The 16,750-nt window shown below is 35.2% G+C and overlaps 1 protein-coding gene across 2 annotated transcripts in view; it reads left to right on the forward strand.

Annotated features, from left to right (window-relative positions):
* The window catches only part of LOC136031022 (ankycorbin-like), a 129,994-nt gene that overhangs the window by 101,149 nt on the left and 12,095 nt on the right, over positions 1-16,750 (forward strand). Inside the window, exons 6-9 of one of the 2 annotated variants that reach the window (XM_065710214.1) lie at positions 1,289-1,387; positions 8,037-8,360; positions 11,629-11,790; positions 13,615-13,810. The exons of the other annotated variant lie outside the window; for it this stretch is intronic. Of the exons in view, the coding sequence (XP_065566286.1) occupies positions 1,289-1,387; positions 8,037-8,360; positions 11,629-11,790; positions 13,615-13,810 (781 nt within the window). The remainder of the gene's footprint in view (positions 1-1,288; positions 1,388-8,036; positions 8,361-11,628; positions 11,791-13,614; positions 13,811-16,750) is intronic. 2 annotated transcript variants of the gene reach the window in all.

Genomic DNA, 16,750 nt, shown 5'->3' on the forward strand with positions numbered 1-16,750 from the left:
ACAGATTTAGTCTAATAAAAGGTTCTTGTTCGCTGGTTGTTCGCTTGGTTTAATAAAAGGTTCTATGCTTCGCTGTTTCTAGGGGCTGGTGTCATTTACATGGATATTGCGGGGTATTCTCCTCTAAAGATAGAAGAGCCTTGTAGGCCAGATTTACAATCTTCAGAACGAAATAAAGTTTTAAATTGTTCATTAGACGTCCAGCCGCTAAAAAAAAAAAACAAAAAAAAAAAAAAAAAAAAAACGATAAAGGCCTGTCCATTCTCGCTCGTGCAATTTTTGAAATAGCAGAAGTGCTTCATATGAAAGCCTTCTATTAGAAAGGTAATACGAGCGAGTGTGGTAATTATGGAGGCATTAGCTTGGTTTCTGTAGGAAGCAAATTACTTAGTATGATGATACTTTTTAGACTTAGAGATGCAGTAGAGAAAGTTATAAGAGAAGGACATTGTGGTTTTAGGAGAAGGAGAGGATGTATCGACCAAATTTTTATGCTTACATTAGTAATTGAGAAGTGCCTGAGTCATCAGACCCCTCTGGACCTCAGCTCTATAGATTATGAGCAAGCGTTTGATTCATTATTCTGAAATATCATATTCTGAAATATCTCAAGAATCTAGGAATTATTAAAGTTATAAAAGAAAAAATGTTTAAAATGTATTTTGTTATCAGTAAAGAGTAAATTACTTTTTGGTCTCTAAAAGGCAGAGCGCTAGCCCTACACTTCTTTGTGAAACAAAGCACAAATGTTCCTTAACATTCATAAGAAATAATATTTTTTTCAGAAAAAGTTTTTTATCAAAAAGCTATAAAAATAAAAGCAGAAAGAGCAATTCCCTTTAGAACAAGATGTTTTGAGGAAGTGGATTGAGGAGTATAGTCGTTGCAGCAATAGCTGATTCTTGTAAAGGGCCATAATAAAGGGAAATAAAAAATTGCTTTGAAAGAAATTGCTTAATGACTGAGAATTCCATTTCAAAGCTGATCAGGAATGGTAACTCTCATCAAGATAATAAGTTAACAGTGAGAATTGATTACAAAAAGAACTTACGAGAATTTGAAAAGAGCTTGAAACCCTTGAAAATGGCGGGAGAGCACAATATAGATTGCACAATTTGAACTATTATGGTTGAGAAAGCTGGAGGTTTTCTTTCTCCCTTTTTGAAAACAAAAAACAAATCACATTTTAACGTCATAGCACTGATTTGTTGTTTGTTTATTTCTTGTTTTTAACGGTTTTATGTTCAGTTATTTCTGTCCTGTCTGTAATAGTATATGTAAATTTTAGTATGGTGATACGGCTCTTCACACTGCTGCTCGATATGGTCATGCAGGCGTTACACGCATTCTATTAAGTGGAAATGCCAACATAAACGTCCAAAATAAGGTAAGGTTTTACCATAGTTTCCGATAAATGGGTCCGTCGTCTTGGGCTATGTATTAAGCCAAGGAAGAATCAAAAGCAGGATTTTGTTTCGGTGGGAAGACCCAGCACTTTTGAGCAGGGAGGGAGACATCAATAAAAAAAGGAAAAAAAAGACCAAAAAAGTAACGCTGGTTTGCATTTTATTGTTCACAGGATTTACATATATACACTGTGATGATTACAGTCAAGATTGCTTTACATGTTTATTCTGTCAGAGGACTGGCGTTCATCATCCAATACCTGGACAAGAAACAAAACTGGAGTTTCTCGCATAGTTTCTTGTAGGAGGGCTTTCTCAATTATTTATAAAGCATTGTGCCTCTAGAATAAGCTTAGTCTAAGTATAAGACTTTTTTTTTACCAATTTAAATCTGAAGCAGGATTGGAGCTGGTGGCTGAGTAAACCGATTATATGAGTGGGTTAATGTTTAAAACAATTTGGTTTTCTTTTCATTCTTTTTTCGGGGTATTTAATTTTATTTGCTATTAAAGTAACGAGTGAGACAAAATGTTTTATGGTTTCGGGTTATAATCTGTAATATTTTGTATATGTGTGGTTTTTCATCTTTTAATTTGGTGCGTGGATTCATTCCCTAATTCTAAATTCTTAAAAAATGGTTTCGTGATTGAAATTAAAAATTTTTTCTTCAGAAGCATACCCTTGCAATCTTAGATTTTAATGAGCTAATGGTTATTATTTTGGTTTTTGATTCATGCTAAATTAAACAAAAAAAAGTTTTTTTTAACTGAAAGTAAGGAGCGATATTAAAACTTAAAACGATCAGAAACTATTCTGTATATGAAAGGGGCTGTCCCCTCCTCAACGCCCCGCTCTTTACGCTAAAGTTTTTATTGTTTTAAAAAGTAGAGTTATGAAAAAGAGTCCTACTTTAGCGTAAAGAGTGGACAAGTTGAGGAGGGGGCAGTTTCTTTCATATACGGAATAATTGCAGTTCGCTTTTTTTTGTTTTAATGTCGCTCCTTACTTTCAGCTAGAAAACTTGTTTTTTTTCAAATTTAATTTCTGAACGTTTTTGAATTAATGTAGGTTTTGATTTTGGCTCACCGTACATGAGTAATTAAAACGAAATTTGCTTATTAATTTTACAATTTTTGGCTAAATGGCTTTCTAAAAGATTTGATATGACGTTTTTGGGAAAAAGGGGCGAGGGAGGGGGCCTAGTTGCCCTCCATTGTTTTAGTTACTTAAAACGACCACTAGAACTTTTAATTTTATTTACGAACATTTTTATTAGTAATAAATATACATAACTTACACATTAACTTACGTAGCGAACTTCTATTACGTATATGAGGGAATTTGCCTCCTCGTCAATATCCCGCTCTTTCCACTAAAGTTCAAATTTTGTTCCAGTTCTTTAAGAATGACCCCTGAATCACAAAGGTCGTTTATTTAGAATTAATGGCTCTTTTGAAATTACTAAAAATTCTTTAGTGTAAAAAGCAAGGTATTGAGGAGGAGACGAACGCCCTCATAAGACCCTTGAATCACAAAGGCCGTTTAATTAGGATAAATAGTTCTTTTGAAATTACTAAAAATATTTTATCGCAAAGAACAAGGTATTCAGGAGGGGAAAAACCTCCTCATATACGTAATAATTTCTTCTTCGTTTTAAGCTTTAATATTACTTTTTACTTTCAGTTGAAAAAACTTTTTTTTACTTAGTTTCTCATTGTTTTTTTTTTAGTAACGTTGGAAAATCCAGCACCCCCTTCATGAAGATTCTCTTCCCCCATGATAAATTCCTCCACAGAAAGTACTCTCAAGTAACCTCCTCACTCCAACCCCCCTACCATCATAAAAAATTCACCCTGAAAACGTCAGTATACTTCCCAATAACCAGTGCTATATCAAAACAGTGGGCAAAGTTCATATCTTGCAGCCCTTCCCCCGGGGACTGTGGGGGATTAGATTGTCCTCAAAGACATAGTTTTTCGATTTTTCGACTATTCTGAACACAATGGCTATCTAAAAATTTTGATCCGGTAACTTTGGGGAAAAAATGAGCTTGGATTGGGGCCTAGTTACCCTCCAATTTTTTGGTCACTTAAAAAGAGCACTAGAAGTGTTTATTTCAGTTAAAATGAGCCCTCTCACAACATTCTAGGACCAATGGGCCGATACGATCACACCTGGAAAAAAAAAACAACAAATAAACACGGATCCTTGATTTTTCTTCGGGCAAAAAACAAAATTCCACATTTTTGCAGATAGGAACTTGAAACCTCTACAGTGTTCTCTGATACGCTGAATCTGATGGTGTGATATTCATTAAGATTCTATAGCATTTAGGGGATGTTTCACCTTTTTTTCGAAAATAAGACAAATTTTCTCAGTCTCGTAACTTTTGATGGGTAAAATCAAACTCGATGAAACTTATATATTAAAAATCAGGATCAAAATCTGATTCTTTTGATGTGTATATTGGTATCAAATTTTTTTTTTTAGAGTTTCGGTTGCTATTGAGTCGGTCGGTCCTTACTACAATTCGTTACCAGGAACTGTTTGATTATTCTATTACTGCTCCTATTGGAAAAAGGCAGGAAAATAAGGGGTGAATTCCAGAATTCCATGGAGTCATGGCTCTGAAGGCATCGGTGTGTGAGCCTGAATGAAAGGCTAAGCATGACCCGTTTTCAAGCCTGATGAAGGTCTATGAGAAGGCCCGGATGAGGGGTCCCCTTTTGTTCCGTTCCTTTTCCCGATTTAAAAAGCCTTTTGCTAATATTCCAGTATATGGCTGACTTTTTTTAATTAACCCAATTTAGCTTGAATTGCCCCAACCTTGACCCCCAAAAAACGTATGCATTAGTATATTTAGAGGATTCAGACAATCCCTGAAAAGTGATATATTGCGTTACGCGATGTATTTTTTGTATATTTAACGGGCATGTGAAAAAGAATTACATAACTTAATACCCATTTCCCAAAATGAGCTAGACACTTCCAGGAAATTGACCTATCTACGCCACTCAGTAAAACACGTGAAATTCTATGCATGATCATTACTTTTCCCACCTATAACTGTTTCGAAGTAGGAGTAATTTCTACTCTTTTTTTCAACATCGGCTACGTCTCCAAAATTTTTTTTCTTTTCTTGACAAGCAGGTAAATTAGTTCAATTAAAAATATGGTGCTAATTGTCCATTATTTAAACCTAGGATAATTGTTAGTATTGCTTATTAATCAGACTTTTTCGCAAAATTATAATCATAATTTCATTACTACTTTCATTGCTATTATTCTCCATTGCACGCGAGTGGGATTATTCGCCAAAAAAGTGCTAAATTATCTATGAGTCAATAAAATGTAACAGTATATAATAACAAATAAAACTTTTAATTAAGACAGTGTTTAACTACAAATATAGTACTGTCTCTATAAAACATAGCCGGTTGTTATATACTTCTATATTTTCGTTTTATTTACGAATGGAATAATAATGCAGTTTAAAAACACTTAGCTAAACTGATCAAGATGAAATCATGCAATTCTACAGAATAATCTTGGAGCTTTCAACCAATTGTATGGCATAGGCTTAAAAACCCATTTGTAATGACAATCGACACCTCAAGGCCAAAGTCACTAGTTTCTGACCAGAAGGAGTGAAGGAAATGACCAGGAGTGCTTGCAGGTGGGAGGTCAGTGCTGTGGACCAAAATGATCAAAGGAGGCAGTTAAGTCATTAAGGGACGGAGGGCGTTTTATACTAACTTCCTGGTCTTGTGAGTGGTGTAAATATTGATATTGATAACTTTAACTATAAAAATAATGTGCGCACAGAAATGTTCTCAACTGCTCTCGAAAAATCCTCAGAACAAGTATTTTAAAAATGGGTGTAATGGAGTCGATACGAATGAAAATCAGTGAAACTTATGGGAATTCCTGTGTGTTGTTCCTCAGGGATACTTTTATGATGGGAAAGCAAAAGAAGGAGCTCTTGGTTGCTTTCACATGAGAAAATTTTATTCAGTAGGTCAGTCGAGGATTATCGATAATCACTTACAGAAAACAGGGTTCAGCTCGTCAAATCGTGTTGTAGAATGCTATGACAGAACCACTATTAGGAACTGTAATATTTTACCAAAAATAGCAACATGCGCTACCAAATTAATTTTTGCTCAGAAGGCTACTAGCCTAACTGTTCTTAAGCTAGGGAAACCAACTTTCATATTGGTACAGATCTCTGAGCAAAATAATCAATAGAAACGACTGTACTTTGGTCGTGTTATCAATTACCAAAACGTCTAGTGATGAAAAATCGAAAGCTCAGGCTCATCGACTTGCAACCAGATTCGACGTCTGTATTTATATTTGCACTTCATTTAGCAAAAAGAAGAAAAATTATCTCTTAAATAGTTCTTTTCAAAGTGGCTGCAGGCAGTAAAACTTGTTTTTTCAAGAGCTACCAATCGGATTGCAAAATATGAAATAAGGTATTCCAGAAAGCTAAAAAATTCTTGTGAGTTTGGCTTTGTTGAAAAGTAGTTGGCAAAACTTTAAGAGTTCTAAATCTTCATCAAAACCACCAAAGTGTGTGCAGCAGGTAGCTTCCTGCTTGTGTAATTTTGTAACCATGTCCACACTTGGCCAAATCAATGTAGCTGTAATAAAAAAGATTCAACGAAAGGTGCTTTGCAACGGGATTATTTTTTTGTGATTGACTGTGCTCTATGTTTGAAAGCCACTCAAAGAATGCCTTTCTACTTTTGGAGTGCGCTCTGCTCTAGATATAGATAGGCTACGTTTTTTTTGTACTAGTCGATTAGCCAGTGTAGCCAGGTATTATGATGAACCTTGCGTTTACAAAAGTCTGTTAAAGCCATAAGCAGATCGTGCGAGAAGATTGATTGACCTTTCAGCCAACAAGTTAAAAGATATTTTTGAACTTTATGACTTTCTGAATGAAATGCTAATATCATAAATCCATTGTTACATTGTAAACACGTTGTCATTACGCTGCCTATCACGACGCGCTAGTAACAAGAGGTTATTTTCAGAATTAAACCTGATTGAAACCTATCTTAGAGCGATAATTGGCGATGGAAGGCTCAGTGATCTGTTGTATATATTTAGTAAAAGGGCTTTTGTCATATCGATGAATATAGATTCCATGATTGATATTTCTGGGAAAATAAAACTCGCTGATTCCCAGAGTTGCAATAACTGTAACTGTAAGTTACTTTCAGACATCAGTTCTAAATGTATTTTTTAAATACATTTAAGTTGATTTTGGGAACCGTAGGGGCCCAGAGAGATTACCCAACTCTGATTAGTTTAGGATGAAATAACATCATTGGATGGGATGCTACAAAAAGTGGAAGTAGGGTTTTTTGCTTGACAAATCATTTGTTGTTGATAAAAATATCTTAAATAATGGCTTTTGTGTATAAACAGTTTAGCAAAGCCAGGGAAAACCCTAGATTTTATTGTTGAGACAATCTAGGATAACAAAACTGAAGAAGACTTGTAACAACTTTGTAATTTTCGCCCAAAAATTGCGCCTGACTTCTTATGAAATGACTATGTTTATTGCGTAATGCCCAAGTAACTATCACCATCATATCTGCAGAATTAGTCGCTATATGATCATGCCATGGTTTATACCAGCTGTTTAACCAGACCAATGGCTTTACTTATATCTTCATTTCACATTCCCTTTATCGACGAAAGATGCTTATTGCATTTTAAGAAATATCCTCTTCTGCCTCTGACTGTTTCATAGCAATTGCGGCCAAAGGAAAATTTATTTCGCAATAGGCCACGACTCATTTCGCAATAATGTACAGCAAAACATAAAATAAAATTTAACCAGCTATAGGAACCCTGTTGTATATATTTTTGAAATTAGTTGTTTTGATTTTTAATAAAAAAAAAAGCCTGAAAATGTGCACAGCATGTTGAGCCATGCAACATCCTGTATAGTTCCGTTTAATATTAGACCACTGCAAGCAAAATGCTTTTGTAAAGCACTCACTACCATGTACAAAAGTAGTTGTGACTGCTCATGATAATATTTCTAATGTTTTCATTCCTTCTCACGTGTACGCTTAATCGTTAAAGCACAGTTTTTGGCTAATACTTTTTCTCCATCTTTTAACCAGGAATATGTGATTAAAATAAAATATTAAAAAATTGAATTAAAATGATCTTCCCCATCTTTTATTAAAGCCTTTCATTTTAAGACCAAACAAAGTCAAGAGGCAGTCTTAATCAAAGTAAGTGAATCGAAGAATTATCAAAGGTAATACAATTTGCCTTTCTCGTAAGTCAGATTTAAATTCAATCAGCAGGGCCACTTTACGAGGATATAAGGGGGGAGGGTTACATTTTTTTCAAAATTGACAGGGAGGTGCAATTTTGTTGGTTTTCAACTTTGTTCAATGAGAATATCAAAAAGAAGCATTCTAAAAATGTAGGCGGGGGAAGATTGGGAGGGGATTGCCTCTATCCTCATGGCCCCTCCAATGAACGCCCCTGATTTCAGTCGGTAACTCGATTTTTGAACCAAAAAATGAACTGTTTAATTTAAACTTTAGTACAATTCATTTTCTTTACATGACATTTTTTTATTGAATTTTTTTTTAGAATGGCGACACCGCACTGCACATTGCAGCTGCAATGGGACGCCGTCGGCTCACTCGTATTCTTCTTGAGTCAGGATGTGACATGCTTCTTAAAAACAAACAAGACGAAACTGCTCTTTTTATTGCATTAAGAAAAGATTACAAGGAAGTAGTCCAACTCCTAAGTAGCCCGCCACCTCTGAAGAGTAGAGAAGAAAGATGGAAGGAAAGGAAGCAAAGAGGACATGGAAGAAGTAGGAGTAAAAACAGTGATGATAGCAAACGAGAAAAAAGTGAAGGTGGGAGCTCAAGAGACAGTGGAGGACGGCATAAAAAGAAAAGACAGGTACAGAAATATCAACTCTTTTACGTCGTGACCTTGGCCTGGAATTACATTATATTCTTCCCTGTTTGACTTTTGCTCAAGTCTTGGTGTCATTACCAAATCGTTATTCTGTTATAGGACACGGCAATAGCAGGTCTTTACAGCTCAAGGCCATTATTACCATAAATGGAATTTAGTAAAGTCATGAATTTACTATCATTTGTACGAAGACGTGACATTTCTTGATTTTCCATTCATTGTCTGTTCACCCCGAATGGACGGGAAACTGTTTAATTGTCTTGGTAACGAAGATTTGTCTGCCAAGTTCGAGATTAAAAGGCAGTTCATGCGCTATCACCCGTCCAAACTCACATACTCGCTAAGCGCTAATTTGAAGTTTAAAGCATTTGAAGTTTCAATTTTTTTTCTAATGGTAAAATACATAGTGTCACCGATCACTTGATATCATGATCTTGAATTTTGGGTAATTACTAGCTGTATGTCGAGTACATTAGGCAGCAATTCTGCTAAGATGATATTGTTCTCATAAAATAAGGAGCAACCTTATACAGCTCCATAGGTTTAATGCAATCATCTCTAAAAAAAAAGAATTTCGCCAAATTCGTGATAGAAAAAAGTAAAGACAAAAAATTATACATACAAATATACAGTTGACCGTTTAAAGTGAGTAGACGTATGTATGAAAAAATGTTTCTTGAAAACCGCTTCATATTTTTTTTTTTTTTTAATTGGCACCCTGCGATTTTCTGACATTAAACGATCTAGATAGGTCTCGAGTTTGAGCAGCATTAATTTTGGATAAAAATTCATGTAAGGGGTGTCATATTTATATACATTTCAAGCACCTAAATTACATAATCGTGGGGTGATGGTATAGGAACTTGCTGATGAGGTTGTTTTTAGGGGGGGGGGCTTTGAATTTTGTGTTTGGATGTAAGGAACAATTCATCATTCTCTCTTCTTCATGAAAGGGTAAGCACTAAGTTTTTTTATGTCTTTCGTGCGATATGTCTTTGGCTATTTTCATGATAATGAGCTCTCGTGAAGGAGTGACGGAATTGATTCTAAAATACAGAAGTAATATTCCCTTTCCTTTCCTTTGGAAACTAAAACAAACAAAAAAGTAGTAAAAACGGGTAAAGCTTTTAAGAAGAAAATAAAACTGAAAAACAAAAACAAATTTTGTTTTAAAAAAATAATATGAAAAACCCAAACAATTTGGCTACAATTACTAACGTAAAAAAAATATAAATTTTTTTGAATAGATTTCCACATTAGAATGTCTTTTAAGGTTTTTTTTTTCAACATTTTAGTTTCATTTTAATTGCAAATGACTACGTAAGCATTTCCTTTTTTTCGTTACTAATATTTTTGTTATGTTTTTGCGAGCTGGACAAAAAATTCACGACGGCGCGGCTCAAACCCTATAACACCCTTCCCCTGGGTACGACCTTGACCATTAGCACTAGTTGGTAGTATTTTGATTACTTGCATGAATTGGAAAGAAAATTGTTCTTATATGCTAAAACGATAGTGAGACATAATGATATTGCCAATTTTATGCATTTTTTTGTGGTTAAAGTTGCGATTGTGACAATTAAACCCCTCCCCTCTGGTGGTCCCATGTACAGTCCTAGAATATATAACCTAAGCAATCGAACTAAAAGAAAGCACAAAAACAATACAATTCTTACTTTAAAGTATCTAGCTTATTTCTAGATTGTCACATTTCCTTCCATTGTTTTTCTAGACAATTTTCAACATAATCACTCAGGCTAAACTTAATATGACGCGTCTATATAGCGTGACCGGTTTAACATTGGAACAAACTGCAAACAAAAAAATTATTAGAGCTATATATGTGACCATCAGGTGGGGGGGGAGGATCCATTTTCAGGGCAACAATAATTATTTTGCACAGGTGCACAAAATAAGGAATATATTTGTCACATTTTCATTTTATGTTAGTTTTGTATATACCCAATATATGGGACCATTAGGGGGGGGGATCGGATTGTTACAAACGCACCTTTATCTATAAAAAGAGCATAAAATTAGCAATGAAAAAATGTCACTCGTTCTTTTTTAGCATGTCTCTTTGTGGGGAGCCACTACTCTAACTTAAAAAAATAAGCCGAAGCCTGTGACAATTAAAATTGGTTAGGCTTGAAACTAATCATAGTCAAGAAATGTATTAGGTTTTCGGTTACTTGTTTTTTTCTTCTTTACATTTTGTTTTAATTGAAGAATACTAGATTAAAGGTCTGGAGATGTCATGTGCAATCAACTACGATGCAGTTACTACGCCTATTAGATTAATTGCCACCTGCTGGGGATTATGTACACCCTGAGGGATTTTAGGAGGCATATTCTGATGCAAATGGCTAATAAATTCAAAAGATTTGACTAGTAAAATTCAAGATCAGACAGGGCGTAAAAGCATAAGACCGAATATCGCGGCTTGAAATCTTTGATCAAAGACCATGCAAGAGGTTCAGCTACGATGATAGGAGTCTCTTTTTCTAATATGATTAAGGTTTTCAGTAAATTACAAAGTTTGGCGGGTGAACTCATTTTAAAAGGTTTATAGCTTTTTAAAAGGCGTTATGATTGATTTTGGAATTAAAAACAGAGGCGCATTGCCAACACTTAATTGACTATTTAAAAATAGCATAAGACAAAATGTAATGCATAAACATGTTGTAATCTAGCCTCACCTTTTTTGGATTTACTATACAATCTTTAATAATAGACAATCTATAGAAATCACAACCATGCCTGCATTGTTTTGTAAGAAATAAATAGCACACACAGGTACGTATGCATAGTTGGGGCGTTTGGGCATGTGTCTCTCCCCTTTGAGGCTTCAAGCTTTTGAGTACTTTCCCTGTACTCTTATTCTTTCCATTTTCACCAAGTTTGGCGGGTTTATTTTCTCTGTTGGATTACTATTAGTTAGTGCTAAAAATAGAATACGAGTAAAAATTGCAAACTTTTGCTGACAAATCCCAAGCAGTATGTTTAAGCACTATTAGGATTTTTGTCGGGGGGAGGGGGCATCGACTAGGAAGGAAATTTACCGGTTTCTGTCCACACCTAGCTTTACACTCTCTTTCGAGCATTTATCTAAGGATTTTTTAGCTTTTCAATGGGGGGGGGGGTATAATGCGCGTCTTTATCCCTAAAGCTACATGTTTGTTGATAACTTCCTTATGTCCTTTCAAAAATATCCCAGCTTTGTTGCTATAGATTGCACTTTTTTCTTCAGAAGTCACAAAGTTCTGATGTTAGGGTTTCCTGGTCACCGTATGGTTGTCACGCAACGCCAGATCTTGCCGAAGTTTTATCTCCGAAAATCAAAAACTTACCTCAGGATTCCTTGAGAGACGGAGAACAATATTTCCTGGACCTGGGCGGTAACATAAAAAAGGTAAGAACCCTCATACCAACCAAATTATCATGCTTTTTTATTGATCGATAAGATTTAGTAAATAGAATGAAATTCTGAAAACAAATTACTCTCTGAATGACTACTGTTTAACGAATTATAACCCTTTTTTACTTCCTAGAACAGTCATGACCTACAAGATATTGCTTAATGTCCTTAAAATTAATTTAATACTTAAAAAATACATATATACTAGAATATTCAGTACAAGTCAAGCTGTAGACCTAGACGACATTAAGAGATTTATTTTTCAAACCGAGGGTTTTTTTCATAGTGGACCTTATAGTTTTAAGATAAGCAATTGATTGTTCTTAGCTATTCCTCATTAATTTATCAAAACAAACATGCGTTTTAAGTATATGTGACTGCCTGTATCGCATATTACCATGATTAAATAAGAAAAACAGGTTTTTTTTTTGCTGAAAGTAAGGAGCGACATTAAAACTTAAAACGAACAGAAATTACTCCATGTATGAAAGGGGCTGTTCCTTCCTCAGCGCCCCGCTCTTTACGCTAAAGTTGACTCTTTCTCTCAACTTTACTTTTTAAAACAGCAAAAATCTTTAAACTTTTTTTTTATTTAAACTTTAAAACTTTTTTTTATTGAATTTCTGAACGTTTCTGAATTAATGCATGTTTTGATTTTGGCTCTCCGCAAATGAACAATTAAAACGAAATTTGTATATCATTTTGGCTAAATGGCTTTCTCTTAGTTTTGATAGGACGATTTTGACAAAAAAAAGGCGGGGGAGGAAGCCTAGTTTCCCTCCAATTTTTTGGTTACTTAAAAAGGGCACTAGAACTTTCAATTTCTTTTATAATGAGCCCTCTTGCGACATTCAAGGACCACTGGGTTGATACGATCACCCCTAAAAAAAAAGAAAAATAAACACGCACCCTTGATCGGTCTTCTGGCAAAAAATACTAAGTTCCACATTTTTGTAGATAGGAGCTTGAAACTTCTACAGTGTGGTTCTCTGATACGCTGAATGCGATGGCGAACTTTTGGAGGGTGTTTTTCAAGCGTCAAAATAACCCAAAAAGATTCAACATGACTTTCTTGTATTTTAATTAATCCCTTTGCTTTGTATTTTTAAATCTTTTAGTAGATAAGAGGCATGCAAAAGTAAAAAAAAAAAATTATTTCTTTTTCAACAAATTCAGATCATTCTCTTAGATGGTCAAGTATATTATACTCTTGGCTCAGTGAGGGAATAGATATGAAACTAGCAATTTAGTCAAATAAGTATCTTGTTCTTTTGGTGCAAGTTACAGCTGTAGGTTTATCTCAAATTTCACAGAGAATACAAGTCTTAAAGCACCAAAGACATCAAATAAAACCATCTAGTTTCACAGAGAATACAAATCTTAAAGCACCAAGGATATCAAATAAAAGCATATTTTGCCCCTTGGTCCCATCTAAGGTCTATTTGTGGTACCTGAAAAAAGCGATTTTTCACGAGTTTTTCTTTTGGTGGAATCAAATTATTCGGTGACTACGAAAGTAACACATTTTTTGGCAGTATTTCATCAGTTAAAATATGACAGTACTTCCCGTACTTAGAAGCTAAATAGTGGTAATCTGCTGATTCTCAAAGACAATCCCATCTTCAATGGAAAGCTTCATCTTTTTAAGCTGTTTGGTGCCCCATATATTTTTAAGTTGATTTTTCACCGGCATCTATTTCTTGTTCTAATTTGGCACCCGCTTTTACAAATCCTAACCATAAGTTTCCAATTTCATCGTCCTTGGTACTCTACCGTCTTATAGCCTTTTTTCAGAATTTTTTTTCTTGTCTTTTTCAGGGGCCGATTGGAATAACGACGCCTTGTTATTGTGGTCCTTTTCTTCATCGGCTAGAATGTCATTTAGTACAAAGCAAACAGGAAATAGTTGTTCATGTTGACAAAAATCACGAGCAGCTGAATAACAAGATTGACAGTCTTGAGAAAAACACTCGACGACAGCTTGCTGGACTGCAAAGAACCGTTGACTCTCTGGGTAATTTTTTTTTTTAATCATCGAATGCCAAGGCTCATTTTAACTATTATATTATCCATGTAGTCAGAAAACGTGGACTTGTAAATTAATTCTCACAAAATCACTACAAAATGTCAATTAATAAATGAATAACGGTTAACAGAAGAAATGAGCTGCTAACAACTTCTGGTACATTAAAACTTTTATGTGGCCAAAGATTTTTTGTGGTGCATTTATGTGACGACTTTCGAAAAAATAAAAACTCAATAGAAATGTTAAAACTCCATTGTTACGTTACTCTTGCATATTAAAACTTTCACGTGACTAAAGATTTTTCTTAAGCATTTTTTATGTGACGACTTTAGAAGGCCCAATTCAAAAGTTTTAGTAACACTACAAGAAACTTCATTGTATTGAAAATTGACGAAAAAAATGTAACAATGTGAGAATGCTTTATCTAACGACATTGGTTACCTATTTAAACAAATAAAACCTTGCCGACACACAGGACGAAAGATTTCATTGTGTTTTCAACACAATTTCAAAGTCAAACCACAGATTATCAATAGCTCTCGATGGTGTCTAGAGCATGGTTGCCAGGTTTTCGACAGAACGTATAGCCCAAACCGGCGCAATAAGTAGTCAAAACTAGCAAACACTATTAAAACTTTGTTATGCCCTACTATGGCGCTATTATGGGTAAAACGAGAAAAAATAAATACAATCGGCATTTCAGATACCCTACACATAAATCAAGATAAAAAACAAAATAAAAGCCCTGTGAACAAACAAAAATAACCACCCCTCCACGTACGCCGTCGTAAAATTGACTACTGCTTTACTGAAAGCAAAAAAGGTGAACTGTCCTTTGCACACTCGGTTTATTGCATGCATGCCATGATCTTATCGAAAAATAGTGTTATGTAAACTTAAAAAAAAAAAAAAAAATACCTAGTGACAAACTGAACATTCACCCCTGCACTGTTTTGTTCTAAGCTTTTAGCATACCACTGATAAATAGGCTCCATGGGTTGGCCGATAATTAATAGTGGGTACTGCCCGCTAAGTGCCTTTTTTTTTCTAACAGTGAGAGAATATCCTTAATTCAATTTTTGCTTTCAATAAAGCGCTAATCAATTTTATGACGACAGAGGTGTAGGGATGATAATTTTGTTCGTTTTAAGTTTCAACTTCGTCCCTATCATCCCATTTATTCCATGAGGCTTATATTCCTAAGTATTAAGCACTCTTAGGTATTCAATTTTTAACCATTATGTTCAAAACCTATGGTAATAGAAAATCAGACTGAAACTACAATTACAGATAGCTTTATTGTTACTCAAGGTGAAAATAGGTGTAAACTTAGGAAATGTCAAAAGGACTTAGGTAATGTGAAAAATTTCATCCAATACCTCTTTTTCCATACCTTCTCATACCTCTTCATTAATACCGCTTCTTCGACGTTATTGATTCGTTGCTTTCCTCAAAATTAAACATTGAATTATTAAACCCTTGAAACATGAATTTTGATGGAACAAAGGTTTGAGAATATATTCCGCTCCAGAAAAACACCCTCCAGTAACTAAGATGGACGAAAGGAAATGAAAGCCCATTCTATTTGTTTTGACACAGCTTTTGTTTTGACACAATTCATGACACTGAACACGCCCTCCACGAAAGCATATAGCGATCGCGATTTCTGTTAGTCTGTCTGTCTGTCGGTCCCACTTTTGCTAGTTTGGGCACTTCCAGATAAGCTAGGAGGATAAAGGTAGGCAGGCGTATCAGGGACCAGACGAGATGAAATTAGAAGTAGACTCTTCCCCAATTCGACCATCTGGAGGGGGCGAGCGAATAAGATAGCTGAGAAGAATTTTCTTTGCCGATGAAACAAATGATTGTTCTTTTTAAGAATAGCTTGTGGTCTAGGAGTATGATTCTCGCTTAGGGTGCTAAAAGTCTCAGGTTTGAATCCCAGACCACCCCAATTTTTGCATGAAGAAGATCCGAAACTTAAAATGGAATAGCTGTGGCATCAAGTCATGGCTAATTGTAGTAAAAGCCAAGACAAATAGTCCAATGGAGTGAGAGGCAGCTCTGGCATTAATCGCCAAGGACCAGACGAGATTAAATTATAAGTAGTCTCTTCCCCAATTCGACCATCTGGAGGGGGGCGAGCGAATAAGATAGCTGAGAAGAATTTTCTTTGCCGATGAAACAAATGATTGTTCTTTTTAAGAATAGCTTGTGGTCTAGGAGTATGATTCTCGCTTAGGGTGCTAAAAGTCTCAGGTTTGAATCCCAGACCACCCCAATTTTTACATGAAGAAGATCTGAAACTTAAAATGGAATAGCTGTGGCATCAAGTCATGGCTAATTGTAGTAAAAGCCAGGACAAATAGTCCAATGGAGTGAGAGGCAACTCTGGCATTAACCGCCCCTTATTAGGATTGTATCAATATAGCGATCGCTGAAAGTTGGCAGGCATATCAGGGACCCAACCAGATAAAATTAGAAATAGTCGCTTCCCCGATTCGACCATCTGGGGGGAGGGAGTGGAAGGACGATTAATTCGAAAAAATTAGAAAAATGAGTTTTTTTTTAACTTACGAATGGTTTATCAGATCTTAATGATATTTGGTATTTAAAAGGACCTCGTGTCTCAGAGCTCTTATCTTAAATCCTGACCGGATCTGATGACATTGGGGGGAGTTGGAGGGGAAACCAGAAATCTTGGAAAACGCTTAGAGTGGAGAGATCGTAATGAAACTTGGTGGGAAGAAGCTCTTGGCTCTTCCGACGTCTTCAAAAGTGCTAAATGAGCTCTTGTTTTGCTTATATCTGAGTTGGGTTAGAAGAGCTGTTAAAAATTTTCCCCGGATATCACCAACGCTATGGATGGCTCTGTGTACAGTTATAATTAAGCTAGATTACCTTATCTTAATTTCTCTCGGACTAAAA

The sequence above is a fragment of the Artemia franciscana genome, chromosome 1 (assembly GCF_032884065.1).
Source record: "Artemia franciscana chromosome 1, ASM3288406v1, whole genome shotgun sequence".
Lineage (NCBI taxonomy): Eukaryota > Metazoa > Arthropoda > Branchiopoda > Anostraca > Artemiidae > Artemia > Artemia franciscana.